At 38.3% G+C, this 26,871-nt stretch overlaps 1 protein-coding gene across 9 annotated transcripts in view; it reads left to right on the top strand.

Moving 5' to 3' along the window:
- TENM3 (teneurin transmembrane protein 3) overlaps positions 1-26,871 on the top strand; it is a 642,124-nt gene that overhangs the window by 414,490 nt on the left and 200,763 nt on the right. The window contains exon 1 of one of the 9 annotated variants that reach the window (XM_029996214.2): positions 22,011-22,244. The exons of the other annotated variants lie outside the window; for them this stretch is intronic. Within the exon in view, the coding sequence (XP_029852074.1) occupies positions 22,190-22,244 (55 nt within the window). The 5' untranslated portion in view covers positions 22,011-22,189. Of the gene's footprint in view, positions 1-22,010; positions 22,245-26,871 lie in introns of those variants that run through there. 9 annotated transcript variants of the gene reach the window in all.

Raw genomic sequence — 26,871 nt, 5'->3', positions numbered from 1 at the left:
GCTAATAAAGCTTGGAATTCAGCCATTACCTCTCTTTTCACTTAATCAATGAACACCTTTCCATCTTTTGTGTAGCTTTCCACTCTTGTCCTTTTGGTTATTCACATATTCCAAATACCAAGCCTTGTATAAGTATGCTTTTATATACTGAGAAGCTTGCACTTTTATGGAAGATTAAGGTTTTGGTTGGTCAACTTAAATTTACAAAAGCCAAATCCTTGTATGATTTCAAATGTAATGTACAATAAATTTAGGTGGCGCAACAGAAGTTTATGGCTTTAGACTTATATCCTGACTGATCCTCTTCACCATGACAAATTCGAATTCTCTTGTTTATTTTTCAGTGTCCAACCTTGAGGCATTTTGTACTATTTCTCTAATTATAGTTATGAAGTGGCATTTGGGGAACCCTTAGGGAATATTGGGAAATCATTTTCATAAAAGTTGCTCTTCAGTACAGGATTTGTAAAGAATTAGTTCTTTTTCGGTGCATTGTGTTTGATTACAAGGAAATTGTATCCTGCATTTAGAAAGGTAAAGCTAGCGCACTCTTCTTCATGCAGTAATAGTGGTCTTCTGCTATAAAATTAAATTAAGAATTCAGTAAAATGTATTCTAACTCAGGCTTACAGTTTTAGTGCATTTTGTGTTGATGGCAAATATAATTATTCTTAAGTGTGTTTGGGATTAAGGATGGCTTTATGAATTCAGCATTATAATTGTTTAGTTGATACTCGTTTCGATGCCTTGTGTTTCAGCAAAAGCATGAGGATGTTTTGTTATGAGGAAGTCTTGCAAGAAGTCACTGTGCTGGAGGAGGACAAGCTAGTATGGAGAAACTGGCAAATACAAAGAGGTGCAATCAGCAGAAAAGGAAAGAAAATTATCTGAAGTGATATATAGCCAGTAATAATAGAAATAGGGGGGGAAATTACAGTACATGTTAGAAAAATACATAGATTGGAGAATAAAACAAGCATAGTATTTCTCTGCGGAAAGTTACCTAAGTCCTCGAATTTTTTTAAGAGTGGACTGCACACAGCACTGAGAAATAACACATGTAGAAGCAAGGAGAGGAGAGGGATGATTTAGTAAGTCTTTTCTATCTCCAACTTAACAGCTGTAGCCTGTAAGTGAGATTCAGTTGAACATGAAAACTGCACCACAGATTTAAGTGCAATATATGTGCTTCACCATGTCCTGAACTGTGAATCGGGAGCAGCTGGGTACATGATAGCCCTCTTTTGCATTAGGTAGATGAAATTAGGACATTCAGTAACTTCCTTACATTAATTTAATACAAAAATTTTAGTAATGAGTGGGAAGGAGTTAACCTGATGGTAAAGATGACAGTGCATGCATGAAACTTATGAGAACCCATGCACTAGACCATATGGTGGATCACAGTTGAGTATAAGCATTATTTTCCCTTTTAATTTTTTTAAAGTCGTATGGTGCCTTGTCAAGCCTGCATTTTGTGGTGTGAAATATAGTCAATAGCAGCTACCATGTACAGTAGGTAGGATGCCAAAAGGGCCCTCTCTGTGCAGCTTGGACGGACCTGCAGGCATGAGTGTCTGAAAATCCAGTCTTCCATCTTTCTGAGCTTTCCCTCCCTTGTCAAGATTACACCTATGACAGCCCCACAGAGATACTTGTTGCTGCTCTTGATATTGTTAATATTAAATATTAAATTTAAGTATAAAATATTAATATTTCAGTAGTTGCAGAAGTCTCCACACATCTTTAGAGCCTCTTTGTACTAAGCATTTTTCAACAATATAGAGGCACAGCCCTGTCCTGCAGAGCTTGTAATATAAAACAAAGGATATATGAAAAATGGGCAAGGATGACTCAATCACATATCTGTATTCTATATGTCGATTTTAATTTAGGAGTAAAACACCAAATGTCCCTGTTCTCTCTTCAACCTCGCTGTTGGTTTGCTGATTTGGAAGGAGAAACTGCAAAATAGATTTGGATTTGGGTTTGCTTGCCCTTCCTTAATCCTTTTTCACATTTCTGTAATTCATAAAAGCATGTAGCTTCTCATCTCAATTTTAAAAAAAAATAATTTCAGATGCAATATTCAAAAAGATTGAAGAGAATGAAATTTATAGGTCACATTCCGGGCTGCTCCTGTCTTCTGTTTTACCATCTAGAGAGTGTCCCAATGATAGAATAACACCTTTTACAGCTAAGTTTTACTGTCTTTAGTCAAATTGATGATAGTACAAATTGATTCCAGACCTGGGATACAGATTTATTGTCATTGTTTGAAAACAGATGCTGATTTAAATTACTGCATTTAACAACTAGAAATAAAATGCCATTGTCTGGTGGACAAGCGTTAATTTGGATGACTTAAGGGCATAGAGTAAACTGCTCCAAGGGGAGCCTCTGGTGCGCCATTTGTGGCTGTGCTGCACAGGAGAGGCAGTGGGGGAAAGGCACAAGTAGGAGGATGTTGCGAAAGGATGGTCCTACAGACTGGCTTGCTTTGGAGAGCCCTGTCCAGGAGGATGCTCTGTCCATCAGGGTAGACGGACAGAAGATGGGCTGTGGTTGCTTGCAGTTGCAGCTATCAGGAAGAAAAGTTGTTGTTTAAGTAAGATTACTTGAGGCCAGCTGGTTTTTTCTGACTTCTTTATAGCATCGGCTGAGCAGAAGCAGCTCTGGGAAGACAAATTCTTTAATTTGTAATGACTTGTGAAGATTATTACAGTCCCTAATACACAAGGCCCAGCAGTGGGCTTTGATGACCAAGGATCTCCCTCACAGAAGAACTGCATGGTTCATTCATACAAAATATACATGCAACAGAAATACATATACCAATTGCAGTAAGAATATCATAGACTGGTAGGATGTGGGCCCCCCTGTTATAAAGTGAATCAATCTGCTCCATAAAATTAACAAGAATACAGCTTGTTTCCTTTTGTGTTTTTTATGACAGTATCAAAAGTTCCTGGCCAGTCTTACTGGCCTGCTGACAGGCATGTCTGTTTTGTATAGCACTCCAGCCTCTTTGCTTTTGGTCAGAAAGGGACCCAATCCATACATACTTCTGGCTTTTCTGTGTGCTCTGTTTAGTGTTCTGTTCATTTTCTCCCACTAACCTTAATGTGTCATATCAGTGCTGTAAAAGGTCATAATTTCTTGAAGTGTTTCTGTGAAGCCTAAATATGAAAAAGTGGTATTTTAAATACTGTGTCTTACTCTAGCTACTGACTGTGTATTTTCTACATATTAGTATTTCTATTGTTGTCTCCGTTTTTGAACTGTTGGAGGTTTTTCTAATGATCTAACCTTTTTTTAAGATTAAAACAGTCATCTTGTCCTATATATAGCAACTACATAGCGGCATCTCTTTTTACATGATGTATATGTCAGCATTTCGTATTCTGTGTTCATGAATAAAGTGTCTTACTTCATGAAAACACTAGCTAGTGTTTAAGCACTTTGTTTATTTGGGGCTTCTAAGCATTACACGTTTTCTAATCTGTTTGCTTATGATTACTTGAGACCATGGTGGTTTTATGATATCTTGCATTGACTTACATACATATATTATTGCAAAGCTTATAGTTTTGCGGTCTCTTTTTTTACTGCCACAGTCCTTCAAATAAATCAATAGGAATAAAGTTTAAATAGGACTGCGATGTTTTGAAATTGATGTCTTCTCAAAGCAAAAACAGGGGCATGTCCACTCCGTCCAGAGAAGCAGTGTGCTAGCCACACTAGCTTAGCATGGTGTCACTCTTCTTCCATGCTTCTTTACTTCAGTTTCCATGACTGATCATCATCATTTTATAATCATTTTTAAGAATGTGCACAGTCCAACTACTCTGGCACTTTTTATTACTCCTATTACTACAATGTTATTATACAATTCCATGGTGTCCTCCATGTGTTTCCAGCTTGTTCTTCTCATCTCTGCACAAACTAGTGTTCCTGAACTCTACAAAGTACAGCAGAGCTCACTGGAAGCCCATCACTCTGTTGTAGCTGTTGAGACGCAAGGTGTTGATTCCCCCAAACATTATTTATGTCTTGTGTTGCTGCCCCTTGTGCTTTCTCTGTGGCAGAGTCTTCTTCCACCCCCTTCCACACTCCTGGCAATACGTGAACTTTGAGTTCGTGTATTTGTTAAATAGCTTGAACAGGGAGCTATAAAACAATTCAAGTGAACTTTGTGCTCTTGACATTCGCTCAGTCACTGGTGCCCTAAGGGGTATCTTCTTGGAGCTTTTGTTTCCCTTTTCAGAGTTAATCAGAGACATAAAGACTATTTTGTCTTGAGACCTACAACCACTGAAAAGCAACAAAGGATCAGCACAAATCACTGAACTTCTTATGGCATATAAGACTTGGTCATCTCATTAAGTATTTATGTATGCTCTCTTTTTTTCCCTGCAGCTGTCATATTTCTCAGAGGGGACACAGTACCTTATCACCACATCCACTTGTCTTTATGCCTCTTTGTGAAGCTGCAGTGGGAAGCTCAATCTTTTTTTAGCAAGTCAGACATAGTAGAACTGCTTTTAGTTTAAGCATTTTGCAGTCTTGCAGGAAAATATTCTGGGTGTGAGCTGTTTAGATTCTGTTTGTCTAAGTATGAGCTGGGTTTCATAATTCATTATTTTTTGCAGTATCTGAATTCTGGGGGGGTTGTTTCTGGGGTTTTGATTCGGGGTTTTTTTGTTTGACTTTTTGGTTGGGTTTGGTGTTTTTGTTGGGGTTTTTTTGTTGTTGTTCGCCTTCTAGTCTGCATCACTAATACGGTTTAAACCTTAACATAATGAGGCATTTCCCCTTTGTGGTCTTATTTCTTTTCTGAATAAAGGATTTCAATCATGGGAGATTAATAACTGGTTTTGTACAGTTTTGTGCATCTACTACTTGCAGGTTCATGTACTCTTCACATTGTTCTTGGTGTTGAGCGTCACCGCAGCCTAGATTGTGTTGGCAGTGAGTGCGTTGCTCTTCCGCCATCTGGGTCACCGTGTATTCAAAAAGTACTAAGCCTCAGTATATCCCAAAGAGTACTTTCTGACCCAAATGGAGAAGTGAAAGTACAGATCTTGGAACTTGCTGCAAAAAGGAGCTAAATTTGTCTTCTGGCAACATCTAAATGTACTGAAGATTATTTTTTTTTTAAACTTGTCCCCACAGAGTGAAATATTAATATTATATTTTCTGTATGCTTTAGCTTTTGAGGGTCAGTGCAAAGCTGTGCTCTGTGTTTTCTGTGTTACCGTGTATTGGATCTTGTGGCTTTTCCTTTTCCTAAGTTGTTATATATATATATTTGTGGTCTTTTTTAGCCTTGTTTTAGAAAGCTTATAAAATGTGTTAGAGGACACGTATGCAGGGCTCAGTATAGAACCACAGCTTCTTACAATGCAGACTCAAAATTAGTGATGTTTTCGTATGCTTCTGTATCTTTGATTTGGTCAGGAGGATTGCTGGCTGCTCACTCTTGTATGTTGATGTGAATGTTTGTTTTTCAGTAACACTCTGTCCTAGGACTGGAATTCGTTCTTTGCTACAGGTCTTTCCCAGCATTCTGACTTTTTATCCTATATGTTTGAAATACTCTATTTCAATTTCTGATGTTCTACTCAATATTGCTATTGAACCTTTCTGCTAAGCTACAAGCAAAAATTTTGATCATATTTTTATCTAACATCTTTGTACTTCAAACTACTGTCATGATGTAGTGCAACTATTAAGTAATTTGCTGCACTTCTAACTTGTAACATTGCTACTAGAATTTACTTTTCATTGTGTTTTCTCAAGTTTGGCCAAAATCTGACTATTTCTGTACTCAAAAAAAGACATTTTCATGTGTACGATGCTGATCCTTTGGCTTGTTTTTTTTTTTTTTTTTTTTTTTTTTTTTTTTTACTTTCTGTTTGAATGAATTTATTTTATTCTGATGACTGATACTCTGCTTTGTGTGGAAAATTCAGTGAGTAGCTTGTCTGAGAAATTCACGCTAAAATGCAAGTAGATGAGACGATTTCTCTGAGTAAGCCAAAATATGTTACATAGAGGAAAATCCTTGTCAGAGAAACCTGCAGAGAAAGTTGTGTATCTGAAATTGTGAAAGACAGTTTCAGTTGTCAGCTATTTTGAAGAAAAAGTTGAGGCCAGAAAATAAAGAAAACAGGCATCAGCAGTTGTTATCAGAAATGTTTGTGTGTGATTTTTTTCGTCCCCTCTCATGGGTCGTGAATGTTGACAGTGGGCATAATACAGAAGTTTTACAGGAGTTTTATCAGAACCTTTACTGATGCTGAAAATTTATTTCCGGAGTTGTTGTCTAGATCCATTGTAGTGCTTGAGTCATTAAATTCTGTAATCTGGCAGTACGTGGGTGAAATTAAATTAACAGGACTTCAAAATGCACTTTAACTTAGGGCTAGGAGTGAATTAGGTCCTGTGTTCTGGGCACAGCAGACTTGAATGGCTCCTTTGAAGGAATCCTACCCTCGAGGGCTGAGCAACTTCATGCTCATTAAAAGTAAGAATCATAACTTGACCTTTGGCAATAGATTCTGTACGCGTTTGTGCCTTAGACATGGCAAATAAATGCAGTGCTTTAGATGCTGGTGCAATTCTTAGAGAGTAATGAAAGAAAAACTTGTCTCCTTCTGTGTAAAGACATTTTCACTCCCACTCTTGCTACTAGTATGCATTCAACTGCACTGGCGTAGAAAAGAGTGGCATCACCATGGTCAACGAGACCTTAGGGACAGTTGTTATTTTAACTAGTGCGACTGAAACATGCTCTGAACAAGGTGAGAGGACAGTAGTCTGGAAACCTCGCATAGCTGCCCCTTTCTCAGCAACGGAATCGCTAGTGGGAAATGTGACCGACATGACTTGGTGTGTTGGCAGCCTTTACGGTCCTGGATGGCTGCAGGCAGCTCTAATTATTTGTTAAAGTCTGCTGATAGCACAGCAGGTAGTGTCCCATAACGGTGCCGCTCAACTTCACAATTTGCTTCCTGCTCAAAGGTGAGAGAAGGGCTGTTGAATAAGAGCTGTAGGATTATCGGAGGTATCGAGAGGAGCTGCTGCCTAGAGGGGATGACAGTTTGTTTTGTAAAGTCGTTTTTGTTTGAAAGCGCATTCGAGCAACCATTTCTGTATTAGCTTCACGAGATATTTGAAGCTATATCTGCTTCTCGGGTGGAAAATGGCTATAAAGTAATCTCAAGATATTTGCCAAACCTTTGTGGCTTTTTCCCCTTCTCTCTTTGTCCTCTTTTCATCTTCCAAATTGCATTTTCTGGGAATTAAATAATAATGGGCCTGTTTTGTCAAAACTCCTTAGCTGCTGCAGTATTAAGCCCAAAGAGAGTGTGGGAGTTTTCTAGCGATACATTGAATTTCTGGTTTGATAATTCTTGGGAACAGAAGTATGATTTCAGTTGCTCAAATCCCAGCTGCCATATTTTCAGGTAATTGCTGGGAAAAAAAATTATCTTACTGTATGGGAAATGGTGACTGAATGTACCCTAATTTTCAAGTACAAGTAAGTTTAGAGAATGCCTCGTATAATATGGATATCTGTTGCTCTTATACAATGGTTAGATAAGTTACGTAACAGTCTTTGAGGCACTATTTCATCTCGCTCATCAATTTGTGATAAAGTTTGGGAGTTTTTATTCTGTTTGAATATATAATTGAATTTTCACAGTTACATCTTTATTTCCTTCCCCTTTGTTTCTACTTTTTTTTCCTCTTTTCTATTCTATGTATACAGACATTATAGAAACAGAATTTATGGTGTTTTGTAGTGTCTCTACACCATGTTGTGTATAATACCGTAAACACAGTAACAAAAAGTCAGATGGTATTTTTAGGGAAGTGTTGCATTACAAATTACTGCAGACATTAAATAGTGACGTTGTCATGTACCTCTGATCTTGACAGATACTTGGTCATAATTGTAGCCTGTCTGTAAAGATTTTTTTATCTCATACTTAGGAAATAAAACATGAAATTATCACATAATAGTCAGGGCATGTAAAATTGTTTTGCATGTTTTAACACTGTTAATAATTTTTAACATAGACTTTGGTGCTTACCAGTTTATAAATATTTTCTAATTCTGATGAGGATTAACTATATAATAATTTTTACATTCTTGCAAAAATGGAAAAATTAAAAAGATATTAATTCTGATTTGGGGAGTGGGGCAGGATTCAGATTTAGGTTACTTTCCTGGTTCTTTTGCAGGTGACTTCTGACTTTAGGTATACTGCTTAGCCTTCCATCCTCCCAAAGGCTTAGGTAAGCAGCCCCAAACCTTAGTTCTCTCCTGTCACTGCCAGTGCCCTCTGTAGTTGGTGGCAGAGACATGCTCTGCCTTATTGTCACTTTAAGGTCCTACAGATTTTGCATTTAGCAGTGTCTAAGCGCCACAGCTTCTATTAGGAGGAAAAGGATTTCTTTTAATAATTAAAAAGGGTCGTGTTTCCTCTCCTGGTGCTGATTTGAATGAACAGGGAATTGTGCTGAACTCTGTCGCTGGCGAGGGAGGGTTGCAGTCAGACAAGCCCCGCTGGCAGCAACTGAGTCGCGTAAGGGGTTTCTGCTGCCAGCTGCTTGTCCTAGCCTTCCCACCGCGTGTGCCAGCTAACTGCCCAGGTAGCTGCTCCCTAACCTGGCCTGTCCAGATAGTCCCCATTCCCTCACGCGTTTCCGATAACAAAGCCTTTTTAGCCTGTCATTTTGACATCGGGGGCTAGGAAATGAGTGCGTGGTTGTGATGCTGAGGGGTGATGTTCCCCTCCCCCCAGTGACGAGCAGCTGGGAGCAATAACCTCTTCACCCCGCTCAGATGCGTCCAGGGCAACGCATCTGACGATGGCCTTAGGCAGTCAGAGCTTTCTTACAACTCAAGAGCCTCAAGGGATTTTGGCCAGTCTCATTTGTGGGTAGCGAATGGCCTGGAGATGCAATATATTCAGTAAGAGTAAGATAAGATAATGCTAAGATATTCAGTAGCAGAATTCAAGAAGCTCTTGCAGTTCTGCTGGTGAAAACTTGGATCTCTGCGAGTTCTCAGGCACTTAAGGTAGGGGTTTTTGGGGGTACCATTCCTGCACTGAGGCACAGAAATTCCCATTGTAAGCATATACAAGTTTTTATAGCTCTCACCTGAGTCCCAGTCCTACCAGGTTTATAGGCTGATGATTTAACTGTGTACCTGAGGTATACATTTCTACGCAGACTATGCCATGGCTCATTTTCCCCTTCTTCATTACAATTTGAAGTATGTTGCATGCTCATCAGGCAACAGAAATAATCTGCATAAATATTCTGACTAGAACTAAAGAAAAAACAGCTTTAATGTTTCAGGAGGAATATTCCCATTCCAAATCAGGACAAAATAAAGTCCTCAAAATTTTCATGACTGGTAATACAAAAAAAACCCAGTTTCACTCTGATTCATTGGAAACATTTCCCAAAGATAATTTTGAAATGCTTTGTTTAGATTTAAACTATATAAAATAACTTCTAATGATGGTTAGATTACATTTGGAATCAATATATTTTAAATGGGCAAATAGGAATATGTCCGAGATATTTCAGACTGATCACAGAGGAAATGCTTTGGAGCGCACAGCTTTGTAGTGTCTCCAGAAAGCTTTACAAGTGAAGTGTCTCCTCCAAAATTAAGGAGCCTTTAAGTATAGCGTTCAGGACTTTTAAATCCCTTTTGCAAAGAGGGGTTTGGTGCAGAAACCAAGATAGGAGTATTACAATGCCACAGACATTTTTTAAGTATAATGGCATTTCGGAATACATGCTGTCCACAGCTACAGATTTACAAAATACGGTTTCAGAATATGTGATGTTGGGTTGATTGGCACAGAAAGGGATGCATACTCTGAGGAAGGAAAAAAAAAAAAAAAAAAACAACCAAAAAAACCCCAAGGTGTTTAATGTTGTTGCATAATTGAAACTTGATAATTGGGTTTCCTCCCTCCCTCCCTCCCTCCACTTTGCTCCCCCATTTCTTTTTACTCTGATATCTTAAGTGCTCTAAATGCAGTGGCATAAAATTACAGTAAATGGAGCTAAAGTAAAGTGTCTGTTCTTAAAGCATGTGACATAGTTTTAGCATCACTTCTCACATCTTTCCTTTGGACTTTATTGAAGCAAAAAGCAATCCCTTCTTACCTGGCTGTTGCAGATTACCTTTAACAAGGTGGTATTACGCAAGAGGTGTACACTTGCATGTTACCTTCAGAAACCACGCCTAAATGCTGAGGTGGAGAAGAGGATTCTGATCCATTCATTTCATATACTTGTCAGCTAGAGTGTCTCCCTTTGTAATACTTAAATCTGTGCTTAGAGAAGACACGCTAGACTGAGTTCCAAAGGCTGAAGCAAAATTTCTGTTGGTGTTTGCATCCATGTAGAGAATCATTTTGATATTTTGTGGGGGAATTATAAATTGGAAGATAACATTGCATAATTTCCTTCTGTGTATCAAAACGTGCATGTTTAAAAACAAAATCATTTTCCATACTTTCAGATAAAACACATTGGACTATTTATTTAAATTCTGTTTTACTGAAGGAAGAAGAAAACAGTGGGGAAAAGATGAAAAGGTATTTCTTTCTACCAAAGCTACTCTCCCCTCTGAAGAGAGGGTACTAGGGCAATTTCATATTCAAGCTTTTAGCGGTGCCCATCAGCATGTGTTATGATCTACTGAGGCTGCAGTAACAGTCACCTTATTTTATCCAATATTGGTATTGCCTGACAGGGTTATGGTATGGCTGCAGGCTGCTGGCTTGTTGTGGCTTTGGGGAGCGGTCCTAGCATAGTGGCATCAGCCTGAATTGCTGTGCACCTGAGCTGCTGAGTGGAGCTGCAGGAACCGGTGTCAGACTGAGTTGAGGCTGAAACTGGTCCAGACTGACTGACTTTTTTTTTTTTTTTTTTCCCACTTGCACAATATTGTTCAGTATTGAAAATAATGATGTTACAGGTAGATAAATGTAAACTATGTTATTTTTTCTAAAATTATAGGCTGCATGCTTTGATTTAATACCTGGCTTTTTTGTCAACTGTGTTAAAAAGGAAGTTGTTTTTCAGTTTAACAAGACACATCTCTGCCCTTTCCACTCGAGACTGTAGGCAGAGCTGATTGAACTGGGGTAACTTAGCTAACCTGAACCTTTGTTTTCAGTTTTGGTAACTGCCATAAAGATCTTCAAATCTGTGTTGTTAGAAGCTAGTGTGGTAACTATGTTGCATTAAAAAGAAAAAAAAAAAAAAAAAAGGAAGCAGGCCTATCTGGACCTGTGTCTGTGTCTCTTTAATTTAACCAAACCCCTGTCTATATGGCTTATTGCTTCTGGGATTTTAATGACAATGAAATGGTTCTGTCTAACAGTATTTTTCTCATGCATGTAAGTTTTTTCTAAATTTAAAAAAAATTATTTTTCAGACTATAGGCTGTACTTATTTGTCAGAGAAAAGTAAAGAAAGCAATGAGCTTCGCAGCAAAGCCACAACTGTCAGAATGAAGTGTTACAGACCAAGGCTACTGATTTAAATCTGGAATAATTACCACTGCTTTCAAAATACAAAATCCTTAAAATCCACTATACCTTTTCACAAGAGCAGTGATTGAGAGTTTTCCCTAGTGCTGCACATGGTTTGCGACTCCTTGCAAATCCAGATCTTTGGCACATGGCTTGAAGGAAGTATGTGGAAAGTTCATAATGCCCAGCTTTAAAACAGGCAGGGGTGGTGGGCTTGGGGAGGGGGAGACAGGAGGGGTTTTCTTTTGTGTTGCAATTTCTTCTTATTTTTTTTTTTAAATGCATTGACAAAGAGGAAGGAAAGAGAATGTAAGCAGCACATCTGCAAATGGCTACAGCCTTGTGTAACCCACTGAATTAAATGGTGTTCCCTACAGGCATACAGATCTGCCCACATGGAAGAAAATGTGGGATCGAGCCACAGTTAGAAGACTTAGAATATTAGTTATATTAATGAAAATCAACACAGAAACAAACCAAGTTAAAATTATGCTGTTTGTGATTTTTTTTTCCTTTTACATTTTTTTTCACTGTATTTTTTTCAGTTTCTTTCTGCTTCACACCCACATCCCCCACTGTATTTTTTTCATTTTCTTTGTGCTTCACACCCACATCCCCCAGGACTCCTTTTTTCCTTTTTTTAAGTTAGAAAAAGCTGTTATCCAGTCTTGTGAACAAAGCTACACTTACCTGGTTAGAAGAAGACAATCTGTGTGAGCTCAAACGGGATCTCTGAGCATGTAAGCTAAGGTGAAGCAGGTAGGCTTACGTATGAAAACAGAAATCAAACTCTTCATTTCTGAGAGCACTATAGTTTTACTCTGATTATCCAATATTTTTACCCTGATTATTGTGTTAAGAAATTTTGTTAACAGTTGAGCTGCTGACTGGAATATGGGATGTGTTTATATGTAAAATGGGACCTCAAGTCTGTCTGCGGAACAGAGGAAGAATTATTTTGCTTGTGACTGAGGCAGTACTGCTTTTGAGGCTTTTTCTTTCCAATCTTTTTCCTAGTTTCGTGCCTGACTTATAGTTTGGAAAGCTATTCTTTTTTTTTTTTTTCAGTTGGACTTTTCTTAAGAATAATTTGTTAAACCTTTGAAGAACTTATGTTGGCTTCTGTTGAATGGACTGTAAATGTCTAAAACACAAAGTATTTTCAGACTATACTCTGCCTAAGATGGTCAGTCCAAACTAACGAGGCCTTAAAAGTAAACTGTCGTTTTCTGGCTTGCTGGACTAAGGGAGATGAATGAGCAAAAGCAGGCATGCTCGCTTTGTAGCCTGATGAAGAAAAAGAAAGTAATCCTTTTTTTTTTTTTTTTTTTTTTTCCCCAAGCTTTGCTTTCTTGTCTAGTCATATGGTAAACCAGGATTGCTGAAAGGCTTGTGCTTCCTTTGCTTTCTCAAGTGGATAGATATCTGGCAAATAAGCGTGTGGTTTAAAAAAACCAATGCTCCATTGATATTAATGCAGCCAAAAAAATCAATGCCTAATCTTGTCAAATATACCAACTTCCAGAAGCATAATTAAAATTCAGAAGTAGTAACAAGCATACCGCTTAAGTACTATACTGTTTGTTTTCTTTTAGTATTTTTAATGGATATCTGTATCTCCTTTAGCATTTTCCCCGTTTGACGGTATGATCTAGTGTAGGACTGTGCAGAGCCAGACTCAGATGATTTTTTTTTTTTCTGAGCACAGTTCCAATATAATAGTTTGTAGCCTATAAAATGTCTTTTCTGCCCAACACATCCCAGACATGTATTTTTCAAATAGGAGGTTTGCGTTTCAAATTTGTATTTGAATTTAAAAGTAGTAAGATGGAATATCTTGAAGAGAGCAGGAATGGCTTATTTTATCCATATCTGATTGTGAAGGGGAGGAAGAAAAGTTTATTATCTAATCAGATGTATTTTTAGTAGGCTTCCATAATTGGCATGATACCCTCAATCTAAGTACTTGTTTTAGAATGGAGATGAGCTGATGCTTTCATGTTCACTGGTTTGTTGGAACACAATTTCAGTTCACACAGAGCTTTATGATACCCTCTCATTTAGGGGCTAGTGTCTAAACAAGGTCCAAGTCTCTAATATTATTAGTTCTTTTAAGAAATTACTTGCTTATTTAATGCAATAATTGGAGTAAACTAAATAATTCCATTATTCTGGTTTGATTTTTTTTAATTAATTTTATTAATTTGTCTGTTTTATTGTAGGATTGTTACCCTAATTTAGCTAGTTTCATTTATAAATCTTGGAACACATATGTTTTGGTGCTGCTTCTTCAGATACTGCTACTGTGAGTAGATCCAAATATGTGTTTGTTTAATCCACAAAGAATTTTGTGTAGAGGTACCCAAGCTACTGCCCAAATCAAAAGTAATGCATCCATGTGAGCTCACTACAGTGCCTAAGATAATCAGAAGCAAGGCTTAATAGCCTGTGCTCAGTACTGCAGTGAGGTAGTTAAACTGATCCCAGGATGCAAGCTACTGTTTTGCACATTTGGCATTTTGTCGAATTGTAGAAATATACTGGCTCCCTCGGATAGCTTTTTTTTCCTGTTTGTGCTGCAGTCCTCTGTACTGTAGAAATGATCAGAGAGAGTTCAGACAACTGTACCCTGTTGAGAACATCGGCCTCCATTTTAATATTTAATTCAAGTACATGTAAATAACTGTGCAAAGCTTTCTTTACAGTTGTGGTCTGAAATAACTTTTTTTCATTCAGAATCTCAGCTGTGCTCTGTGCCAAAATACACTTAAAATAAATAAGTTTATTTTTCTAAAGGATTAATCTTGTAAACCCAAAGTTGCCCAGGAAAAGTGTCGCCTGTCGTGGCAGGGTGAAATAAGCGAAGCCCATATCTGGGTGTGTTCATTGTGCGTTCCTAATAAGAAGGTCCGTATTCACTGTCAGACTTAATTAATGTGGTTTGAGAGGTGTCTTGCAGGTTAGTTTTGAATCAGTGTTCATCTGTCAGCTACTACAATTGTCTCCTGCTTACTTGAGCTATGATACTGCTCAACCTTTTAATCAAAAGTAATCAGAAGTATACGGTGGGTGACAGTCACTCAGGAAACCCTCCCAAGCTTTAAGTCTTCTCCACTGCTTCGGTAGAAAGTGAAACTTCTTCTGCACGCTCCCTTTGGTCTCTGAGACTTTGGAGAAAGAGGCTGTTGGACTCTAAATACATCCATGAATAAAACCTAAGCACTAGGAGTTATTAGCACATAGGGCTTTTTAATTTTGTGTTGGTTGGGGGTTTTTTGTTAAAGAAAATGTCACCAGATTTCACTGCAGTTCTTTACATGGAGTAGCACCTTTTTTCTCACTGAGCTGCCCTTGTACTTTGAGCCACTGTTTCCATGTAGGTACACGGTTGGTAACTGGACAATTGTGTCTCCAACTTCAGCAAAGAGTGTCAGGAGCATGTCTCCAGGCTGAATATTGCTGAATGTCCTCCACAAGGCTTGTATCTCAGCTTCCCAACTCTGCCCGGTGGGAGATTGGCCAAAATAACTATTCTGAACCAGAAGATGTTTGCTACCTTTTCCGATAGCTAAGAATTCTTAAATGGCAAATCATCCTCTCTAAGATTTGATATGTAGTCATCTTGGGGGGTGGGGGGTGTATTTAGGTTTTCAGTTAGAGAAAAATAGTTGTGATACAGATCTTGGGGCAAAAATATTTTCAGCCAGATTTGTGTGCTGTGATCTAAAGTAATGCACCAAAAGTAATAAAAGATTAAATGGCCACAAACTTCAATGTCAGATTTAGTAGTCATTAAGATCTTTCAGGTATTCTGTAATCGTTAATTCAGTTCTTGGCTCATTAAAAATATATATTTGTTTAATTTGCAATTGCATTGGGACTTCTGAATTATTTTGTTAGTTGCAAGAATTCTTTGTCCTCTGTGTCGTAGCTGCCATTAAGCATTTCCAAATACAATGTTTTTTACAAAGCACAGGCAGTCTTGTAGTTAAAAGTTCTCGTTCACAAATAAGAAGTGCATCTAAAAGACCTGCATCAAAAGCACTGTATGTGCTACATGTTTCCATGTGCCTGAGAGCAGACTCCCATTTTCCTTCACTCCCACAAATCCTGGTGTGACACAGTGATATGTCATTTTTCTCTTTTTCTGAAGATTTTGCAAGTGACCTTTGTGTGGAAATACCAGGGTGAACTTACTGAGGAGTGATGTAACTGTTCATATTACTCTAGCTTTGATTAATGTCTTTACAAAGTATCTTTACCAGGAGTTCCTGTGGGTTTTTCTTTTGTTGTATTCTTTAACTGTTGAAGAGTAAATAAGTTAACTGACTATTCAATGTAATCAGCTGGGTGTTTTATTCAGGTAATCATTTGATCAGTACAGTAACATAGGTATTTTAGAAGATACTGTGTTTATTATGAGACAATCTCGACAGTAAAGAGATGATCAAACAATACATTTTTTGTTGTTGGCAAACTAAAATTTTTGGTGCTGAAAAAAATCAGATGGTATACAAAAGAACTTCAAGTACAGGCATTTCTTAATACATTGTTGTTTAGAAAACCAGAGTATCTCTTGAGTGCTCTGAGCTGAAATATGAGACCTGAATTCAGAGCTAAAAATGACCATATCTGGAAGAACGTAGATGAGTATCTTAGGCTTTCAAAGCTTAAATAACTAATCCAGTTTTAGTTCTGTGATTTAATAGATTTTTATAATGTAATGAACTGAACATGAGCTTGTACCCACAAAAAAAATTAAAAATCCCTTTTCTTCAGTATTTTAAGTAAATTTTAATGAGGAAGAGCTAGTGAAGGTAAAGCAGAGTCTCCTAGATTCTAACACTTTGTGATTAAAAGCAATTTCTCAGACAGTTAATGCACAGTAAGTAGAGCATGCCCATACACTTGGTATTTTAAAAAAAAAAAAAAAAAAAGTTGTTTTCATGTTGTGATGCAGCCACAGTGTCTTGGAGATGGAAATAGTCATACATCTGCAAATAAAAAAATGTAGAGTGGAACAACAGTTGTGTGGCATAAGTTTAACTCTTAAAAGTTCAAAATTATGTGTTTGATTTGAGTGTGTGTTTTGTAATTTCTATAAACTTTAGGAAGCTCATTTTTAGAGTGCCATTATTTCAAATTCCTTAATTGTTTTCAGCGCATTCTTCGAAGAAGCATATACATGGTATGATCCATGCATATACATATATGAGTATTCTCACTGATTTATGTGGTTACATACATAAAATATTCATACTTTAATAGAAACTAAAACCAGTCTTTATTGAGTTAAGTTGCGAATGTGGACACCAGGCTGCAGAAATGATTGATGGTTTTCTTACCACATGTAATAGCCTAACAGGATTTCATAAAACCTTTGTTCACACACTTTAAAATTACCAGAACATTTCCTTAAAGTAAAGAGCAGATAGTATACTCTTAAACTGCTGCTTCAATACTTCAGAGAGATTTTTCCTAGATGTTGCTTAAAAAAATAGGTCTGGAATTTAAGGGACATTTTTGTGTAAATAAACACTGTAGATTGCAGTTGCATATAGACTGAAATATGTTGTTGTATTCATTTTGTTGAATAGAGTTCATTCATTGCATCATAACTTGGTTGTGGATTTTTTTAACACTTTCCAACATAGAAATTGGAAGTAAGGTTAATTATAAAATATGATTCTATTATATTTTTTTGTTTCCGTCTGGAAATTACCTGCAAGTATATTGAGGAAACAGTCACAGTCAGATTTCACCATTTATTAAAAACCTCCTAAGCCTGAAGTGCTGCCTTTTCCTCTTCAGGCCCCTGCCCCTTACACCCTTATTACAAAGTTGCCACCAATTGCTTCCTTGCCCTCTAGTTTGCTGGAGTGAACTTTGCACCTCAGTGATGATGTTATACCTCCCCTATGATGTGCCTGCTATATATGTGTTTCAGTGTGGGTCGCGAGTATGGCCTTTCAGCAGATCTCCTAGCTTACCGTACTTCGATTTGTCTCATGGAGCGGTGTCAGAGCACACGCTCTGATGCCGGCTGGGCAGCCCTAAGCTGGAAAACGCGCTCCAGAAGTGCTCTTCCCGTCCTCGGCTGCGCACGTGCTCCTGCCCACGGGACTATGCTGGAACTAGCCCGAAGCGAAACCTTTAAAATACGAATCACGTGGCTATCGGGTTCTCGGCAGCAGCTGCTCCACACAGCAGATCTGCTCCTGTTGGCTTTACAATGTCTAATGTAGCCGCTGTGCGTGAGCTTTGTGTCCCTGGTGGGAGACCTGCTTGCCTAGCATTGCAGGGTCCTTCTCTGATCCCATCAGTGCTGGTGACAACACAGTTGTGATCCTGGGAACAAGTATTTGAGAGGGTCACTCTAAGATGGGTACCAGGAATTCATGTCATTCATCAGAGAGGAGTATTCATGTTGTATGCTGTAATCACTGTAATTAAGGACTATAGTACTACTTTGTTGTGGGTAGCACCCGCCTCATTTTTTTTTTTTTTTTTTACCTCTCCTTTTTCTCAGGCTTGCTTATCCTCAGGAGTGAAATTACTTATGGCCAACGTACTCATTCCTGTATCCCCCCAGTAATTTACTACAATTTCTCTGTTCCTTGTTACCCTTTGATTGGCCTCTCCATGTAGTCATGTAGCACGTAACACAAGATGGATTGTATGGCATTCTCTGCTGGGGAAAATCAACACATAGAGCAGGCTTACTGCCAAGATGCTCATAATTAAACTGTTGCTATGGACAGGATTACATCAGTGTTTCTATCAATCATTTGCTGCAGTTTTGTGGCTATCGGTACTTGGATTTTTTTTAGGTTTTAGTTTTTATCTTCCTTCTACTTACCTTAGTTTTCAGTTGAAGTGTTGCAGCACATAAAGAGAGATGTATAAATAAAAATAATTACTGGAAGACATAGGGAAAGAAAGAGAAGCCAATTCTGTCATTCTGACTGTGAAGCCAATATCTTTGTGAGGTGTTTGCATTTATTCAGCTAATAGAAGTGGCCAGATGCAGTCATTCCCATTCAGCACTCATTTTTGTGACCTAAGAGACCTCTGCAAAACTACCATGATGTATGTGGTAAGAGTCTGTGGGCCAGAGTATTACCAGTTTGCATTAAAATGTTGCAAATGCAGTAGAACAGCAGGTGTAATAGAAAAACAGCAGCAAAGCAGTTAAACCTTTAATTATTTTTTGTCTCCCATCCCTTCTGATTCACATGCAGTAAGTTGTGAGATGGACTAACGACAGTATAGTGTGAAGTACACTGATGTATTGGAACAGAGCTTGCTTGCCCGAATACGATGGCTGTCCTTCACCTGCTACCATATCATTGTTACTCCTATCCCCTATTACAATGATCTTCAGCAAGTAATTCCTTTTGGTAGTGCTTAAAATGTTTCGTATTATAGCTAACTAGTGTGCAGTGGATTTAATGTAGAGAGGTCCAGGATTACAGCACAAATAAGTTAGTCTGAGGGGTAACAAATGATATCAAGTGCAGCTGAGATCACTGTAACGAGATAAACAGTGTGGTGTCACAAAATTGTCTCCCAGTTGACAAAACAATCCATATTTTATAGATTGCCATAAAAATTGAAGGATGGAGTCAATTATAGCCAATTATGATGCTACATTTACTGGAGGAGTTTTCATATCCTTCAGGGAGGAATAAGGAAATGTTCAAGTCAGAAAAAGCTTTTGCATTTGCTTCCTTGTTTTATCTGAATGCAGGGGTTTTTTCCTATTTCTTCAGGTGAGAACTGCATATGAAAGCTGGGACCAAATTATCTTTAGGAAAAAGATTTTTTTTTTTCTTACTTTCTTTCATGTTTCTTCATGTTGAGCATAAAATTATGGTAGATAATATGGCAAATAACAAGAAAGTCGAACATCAGCACCCCTCAGTTACCTTTGGGTTTACTCCAATGGAATTGTAAATGCAGCCTGGTGATGGCAAAACCTGCTTAGACAATGTATGCTGACATCTTGAATTTCACTTGCTCCTTTTCCAAAAAGGAGCCTTCATGTCACTAAAGAGATACCTAGTAGATACTGCATATTTCTGAATTTAGTCTATTCAAGTGAATATAAAGGAATGAGAGCATGGAACAGTTTGCTGTGACCCACAGTTGCTTTTCGGTGAATAGATGTAAAATGGGTTACAAAACCAGTGTATTGAAGATGAGCAGATGGATACCCATATTCTTAAGGTATCTGGTCATGGTCTCAGTGGCTTAGAGGCAAGCATTCATTTAATGACATAGTACTCTGTCATTTAGATTATCTCCCTCCTCCCATTTTGATTCTCAGGTAGCATACTGGGGAGCTGTGCTCATGCTGTAGGACTGACTGTGAGTAGTTTCCCATCCCTAGCAAAGTATGCTGTTGGTAATTAATTAAAGATTCAGATATATAGATAAAGGTGTATTCAGAGACAAAAGCCAACAGTAAACAAGTTGTTTGAGTAATGTTTCAAAGTGTTATCCTCCTGTGTTCAGGATTTCAATTCACCAGCCAGCTTCAGAGGGTGACCTAGTACATGTAGCGGTGACAAAAGCTACTTGTAACAATTCAGATCATGCTTTCTGCTTTATGAAATGGGATTGTAAAAATCCTCTCAAAAATGACATCTGAAATAGCATTAAAACACAATTTCCCTTTGATAAGGTTTTAACGCACTCATATGAAAAGTGACACTGCTTTGAGTGGCTCTGTGTCAGCATTATGCGATGTGTTGCACATAAGTGACATTAATCCATTAAGGGTGTGAGGGTCACTTATTTTTCTCGTGAGGTCATTAAATACCTTTATTGATTTCTGTTCAATCAGTTGCATTCTGCTGGAATACAGCAATCTCTAGACATGCTAATAGTGCTGTTTCTAATAATGTTCATAGACCATAGTTTTAAAGACAGATATTACATTCAAAATAAATTATCATGCCTAAGTGAAACACAAAGAAGCTTAGGGAAGCAATAATATTATGCTGTTTGCAAAATACCTAAATCTCCTTTAGTGCAAAAGATGATTTTGTGACACAGATGTTCTAAAAATCAATAATTACCCATCTTCAGTACATTTGTTGCTTTTTCTAATTGTACAAAATTAATTTTTGTATTTGGAATACTTCTGTTACATGATGATAAAGCATCTTTTAAAAATCAAATGCAAGCCTGGAAACCCTGTCATAGTAAATATAAAATTTGTAGTACTAGTATTTATGCTGAAGACTGTTTAAACTTTGGATCGTAACAAATGCTGTACATTGAACTGGTGGGTACATACTATATTGCTAGATTATTTTTTCATTTCAAGCAATGTTGTATGTATGAAATGCTAGTGGATCAAACGCCAATAAGAGTACCTTTCTTCTTCATGATGAACAGATCTCCTAGGAGGAAGTATGTAAGACTCAATTAAACATAACAGGTGCATTTTAGCTCTGTATGAACGGATGCGCACTAGACGAAAAAAAAAGGGAAAAAAGGCATGTTGTGCCCTCCCTACTTTGATGCCATCCTAATGACTTTATCTTGACAGCCTGAGCTTGTTTCCTTACCTAAAAGATAACTTCAATTCTATTTTCTATTTTTCCTACTTAAAAGGAAATGAAGCTTCAGATGAGTTTAAAATCTGACGGAAGAGTTGTGATAGTCCAGATCAGTTGCAATAATCTGATATTGTAGTTGTTGATTTTTACCTCACCTCTTCTAGCTTTTCTCCCTTTGGACGCAAATGGTTTATCAGAGTAAATTTCCAGTTTTGCCCTGGATGTAGCAAAAGCAGACTGGTACATTTATTTCTGCAGCTAAAACATGAAGTTTTCACTTCCAGGCAGTGAATCACATCCTGCTGAGGAATTACTGTTAGTATTGTGGGTTTCTTCGCTAGGACCCTTAAGGGACTCTGACAGGTCTTGTCAAATAACGTTGGTCATTCTTGTCTCAGACACCAAATGATCCCAAGTAGTAGCAAGTTTATTGCATTGTCTCTGGAGAAGCTGTTGTTCACTCAGCGTTTTCTTCATAGGCTGCCTGCCTGATTTTGTTGAAGGAAACCTGAGCAAGGCTGTGTTATTAATGAATTATGACAGGCCTTTTGCCTATCAGGCAGAGAGGTTCCTGCTATCTCCTTTTAAGAGAAAAACTTAATGGAAGATGCTCAGCTGGGCAAGCTCTCTGATGATACTCCTTAAGTGCTCATCCCAGGCTGATGTGAATATGCAGAGAGCCGTGAAGCTGCAAGTGGCAGCGTTTAATACCGTCTCCCTCATAATGCCTGAATAATTTTCCGGAGAGCGATCGCCACTGCTGTGAACGTGGTTATTTGTTTATTTTTCACCTTGATCTTGGCAGATTGCTGATCTAGCTAATCTGCTGCGCGCGTGGGGCCAGCAGCGGGGGGGACACAACGATGTTTCCCTGCTCACAGCGCTAGCTCTCTCCTGAACGTGACAAGATCGGCAGCCGGAGCTTGAGGCAGGCTCCCAAAGCCTGGCAGAGTTACGTGGGCTGGCTCCCAGGTCTGCTCCGCAAGGGGAGCTGAGCGATGCTGGCGGAGGATGGGAAGGAGGTGATGAGGGAGCCGGCTTATGTTTTTCTTAATGGATGTTTGTGAGCAGGAAGGAGATGGCATGGGCTGTCGGGGTGAGTTATGGAGCACGTTTTGCAGTCTCCCTCCGGTTGGGTGGCTCATTATGTTAAACAGTGCAGCTTTTAAAGTGCCGTAGCTCTCCTTTTATGTGCCTTGGCCTTCATTTGCTGAAATGCTTTGAGTTCACGGCACTCAAGTAATTTTGGAAACGGGATGTAATTACAAAGGTTTCTTATGCTTACCAACAGCTTTTTTGAACCAGTGTAATTATCATTACTTGCGGATACTGTAAATTGAATATCCCCTCCCTAATTACATTAAACTCAAGGGTTGGCTGCTTAAACAGCCAAATAAGAAAAGTTCATCCTTTACTATAAATAGAAAAATTGTTCTTTTAGTTCTGCTGACCTTTAAAGTGAAGTGCTTTACGCAGTGTCGTCAGGTGTACGTTATAAAGATAGCTTGTAATTAGATCTGTAATGAAGAGCTCAGTTAGAATGGCTTTCTGAAAAACTTCATTTATTCAGCGTTTTCTAACTGCATGACAGAATTAAAGTTTCAGGGTGCATCAGGACTTCTAAAGGGGCTGGCTGCTGTTTTGCACTTCACCTGCTCTGCACCAGTGATTTGTAGCTGCCCAGTGCTACTGCCAGTGCTCAAAGGTAGCTGCTGTAGCTGCAGCAACTTAGCCCTGCCCGTTGAAAACAACACAGGGTCAAGGGAGGGATTTATCCAGTGGGCCATGGGTTTCTGTGATTAATTAATGTTTCTTCTCTCACTTCAGGAGACAGATAATGACTTAATTTGTAGTGAACTGCAGAATAAAGAGAGGGAAGAATCAGCTCACCTGATTTTTGTTTGGTTTTCTCCGGTCAACGAGAGTAACTGTAGTTGTGCTGAAATGCAAGTCGTCTCGTCCGATAGAAGGACGCAGAGCTTTCGTTAGTGAGTTGATGTGCCTGCCTTGTGTCTGTAACAGCTTCACCAATTCTGTGCATTGCTTTAAGAACACTGAAGGCATTTCTCTGAGAAGTTTGATTGACTTCCACTTACTTGCGGTGACTGAAATTTTTAGTGCATTGCTACCAGCTAATATTTACTTTACTTTCTCCATTCTACTTTAATTAAAATCATGCCGTTTATTCCCCGTAGAAGCTTTTTTGTTAGTCAGGGCTACTTATTTTCCCAGAGCGCTTCCTGCTGAGTGTCCTTCATGACCTGTCATAAAAACGTGCTTGGACAGGACAAATTGAAAAGTGTGTCTTCAAAAAAGAAAGAAACTTCAATTACAGTTCAATGGTAGAGAATTACGGCTATAGGAAGAGAATAGGAAAAAAAAAAAACCCTTATTACATAATGGAATATTATAACATTGGAATTGAAATAACTCCTAAGTGATTTTTAATGACACGTAAGGCTAGAACAATGGAAAAAAATAATTTGCAACTTGGTCTATTTTAGAACATGTGTTATTAGTCCATCCACACTCTCCTGTAGGAACTCTGAGCTAACAGTTTAAACTAATGAAATACACTGCATAGTTTTATTTCTTGTTGAAAAACACTTATGTTCATATTTGATACATTTATGAGTTTAAAGAATAATTATTCATCACAATTCTGGTTTTTCTTCCAAAATGCTTCCTACCTTTCTGCATTTATTGTACGATAGGCAAAGCTACTTTATAGATTGTTTATAGATTGTGGTGGTAGTGTATTTCTCTTACACACATGCGTGTGCATATATGAAGTGAATAGACAGTATTTTATGCAAGGAAATAAGTAGAGAGTACACTAGGTGTAGCCACTATTGATAGACAAATTCTGTGTCTGATATTTAACAATCCAGACGAAAACCAGAACAGTGTCATGGCGCATGCAATTAGACAAAGATACGAGTAGTATCAGTCCGTTAAGAGACAGGCAAATCCTTTCTCATAAAAGCAAGGAGATGTTTTAGTAGAGTTGCGTAGAGATTACCTAGAAATATGAAGGCCTAGACTTAATTTAGTTGTTCCCTGTTAGAGAACCTCAGTGGGTAAAAATATTGGTGTGTTGTTCAAGCACTGAAGAGTCTGATTACAGTAGCACCTTGAGCAGGCTAGCCAATAGGAAAGAAAACAAGGAAAAGAGAGCAGTGAGAAAGGCAAGACTTTGAGATTTTTAGATTTATTTGTTTCTACTCACCCTTTTGCGGGCACTTGTGCTTACCCTTAAGACTTAAAATCTTTAGTCACTTCAAAATGGCACAGCAAAGCTGGCTGGCTGGCTGTATACTGCTAGAGTGAAGGCAAATCTTCAAACTTGTCTTTTCCCAGCTATTTCAAATACTAGTAAAGCTTGTGCATTTAGCATTTAGCAATAGCTATTGACACCCAGTAATGCTTTCTAATAGAGCTCATTGATGGTATGTAATTTGTCAACCTCTTTTTTGAATGGTTTATCAGCAAGTATGTAGAAGGTGCTGTCTCCTTGAATTTTGGATACAGTCTCAGGGAAAACTGTTATGAAACTGAGATGCAGACAGTGTTAAAACTGCTGTCTCTGTCCCCCTAATTATATGTCACTCTTCTGCATTAAGCTTCTTTCTGTTTTGCTCCTACCTTTGTAAAAGTAAACACAAAATACTCAGTGATGAAGCACGTCCCCTAAACTCCTCCCTACTGGAAGGAGGGACAGCGCATGAACTGGGTGGCATTACAAAGTGGCATAATTGTGTTCTGGTTTTGTTTCCTGTTCAGTTCCTAACAATACCTAGTATTTGGGCTGCTTTCTTTTGGCAGCTGAGCACTGAGCTGACATTTTGATGGCACTATTTATTGTAACCCCAAGGTCTCGCTCCTGAGCGGTGATGTTCAGCTCAGAGCCCATCACTGCATATGTGAAGTTAAGGTTATGTTTTCCTATGTGCATTACTCTACACTTATCCACACTGAATTTAATTTACCATTTCATTGTCTAGTCACTCAATTTCATAAGGTCCTGTGATTCTTCACTGACTGCCCTCAACCTTACTGCCCTGCCTAAGTTTGTATCATCTGCAAACTTGGTTGCTTCAGTGCTCAGCTACCTTTCCAGCTCAATTACAGTTATGGAAAGAGCAGCAGGTCTCAGTGCAGATCCCTGTGGGACTCCACTGGTAGGCTTCCTCCACTATGCAGGCCTGACCATTTACCACTAATTTCTGGTTATGTCTTTTAGTCAGTTACGTTGCTGTGCAGAGACCTCTATTTTGCCATGGGTGCTTAGTTTCTTTAAAAGCTTTGGTGAAATACATGTTAAAAGCCTTTTGGAAATCCATGTAGACTGCGTTGACTGGAACACTGGTTTCACATGGGTGTTTGAGGTATTCAAAGAATTGGGTTAATTTTGTAAGACAGGACTTCGTTTTATGAAAAACTGAAATTTGACTCTTCTCAGACATGTGCCTACTTAGTCTATTTGTTATTATAGTTTCTATTAACTTAACTAGCATATAGACATCAGGCTTGCAGATTGCCGTTCCCTGGAGCTTTTCTGGAACCTGTGTTAGAAGTTGGCAGCACATTAGCCACACTGGAGACCTCAAGTAGCAAGGCACTGGGGAGAGGGATGACACATCGTCATTAGTAATTCAGCTATTCTACCTTTGAATTTTCACTCTCGGATGAATGCTGTCTGGTGCCAGCCATTTGTTACTTCATACAGAGAAAGGACTGGGGGTTTTTTGTTATACACTTCTGTAACACCCAGCACAACAGAGTTCCTTGTACCCACCAACATAATAATAGTCATAAATTAAAATCAGATCAGGTGTTAAAAACTGGACTGAAAAAATGCGACTCTTGCTTCTATCATTAGTTTTAGTAATACACTATTCTGTTCTGTTTTGTTTGATTTTGTATATTTTCATTTCCTTTATTGGTGTTTGAGAGAGTAATGCACACAGCTGAAGAAAGGGCAAGATTTCATTTACAGAGAATGAGACTTTAAAAATCCTGAAAATACATAGAGTGGTTATTTCAGTTATTTAAATCTGGGATGTTATTTGAAACCATGGTACTCTAGAAGAAGTCAGATGGAAGCAGTATTTTTAATTCGAGTTTCCTTTTAATAAAAAAATATATGGCCTCCATCAGTAATTATCAGTCTTAAATTACATCAGTCAAATTTTAGCTCGTGGATAACAAATGTGCACCAGCGCCATGCCTGGTTTCTGAGTGAAGCTTTTGTGATGCTTCAATTTGGGGGAATGTTCCTTTAGCATTCCTCATTACACATCTCTTGTGCAAAGCTGAGCAAAGTTACGAGTTGTGTTTTTAAAAAAAAAAAAAAAAAAAAAGACTGAAGGAGAAGGTTGGGGTCACAACCTGCCATTTCTTCAGACAAAGCTGTGTTGATGTTTGTATTGTATATTCAGATTTTATGGATTCAGAACTGGTTTTTAGTCACACTGGGCTTAAATTTTGAATCCTTCAGGTTTTTGAGCTTTTTTAACTCCGTGATGTGGGGTTCCCACCCCCCAAAGCAAAAGGACATTGAGTGATATGCTTGACAGCAGGTCCTTTTGCTGCTTGGAAGCAAAAAGCAATAAGACTCCTCAGGTGTCTGCAAAAACATAGCCACAATTTTACTGCAAAGCTCAGCTGAAGAAAGCTCCCTCCCACTCGGGGTGGAGGCAGAGCAAAAGATTGTCTGTTCT

The sequence above is a fragment of the Aquila chrysaetos genome, chromosome 1 (genome assembly GCF_900496995.4).
Source record: "Aquila chrysaetos chrysaetos chromosome 1, bAquChr1.4, whole genome shotgun sequence".
Taxonomy (NCBI): Eukaryota; Metazoa; Chordata; class Aves; order Accipitriformes; family Accipitridae; genus Aquila; species Aquila chrysaetos.
Note: the sequence above shows the minus strand (reverse complement) of the source record. Positions and strands in the feature narration are given on the sequence as shown.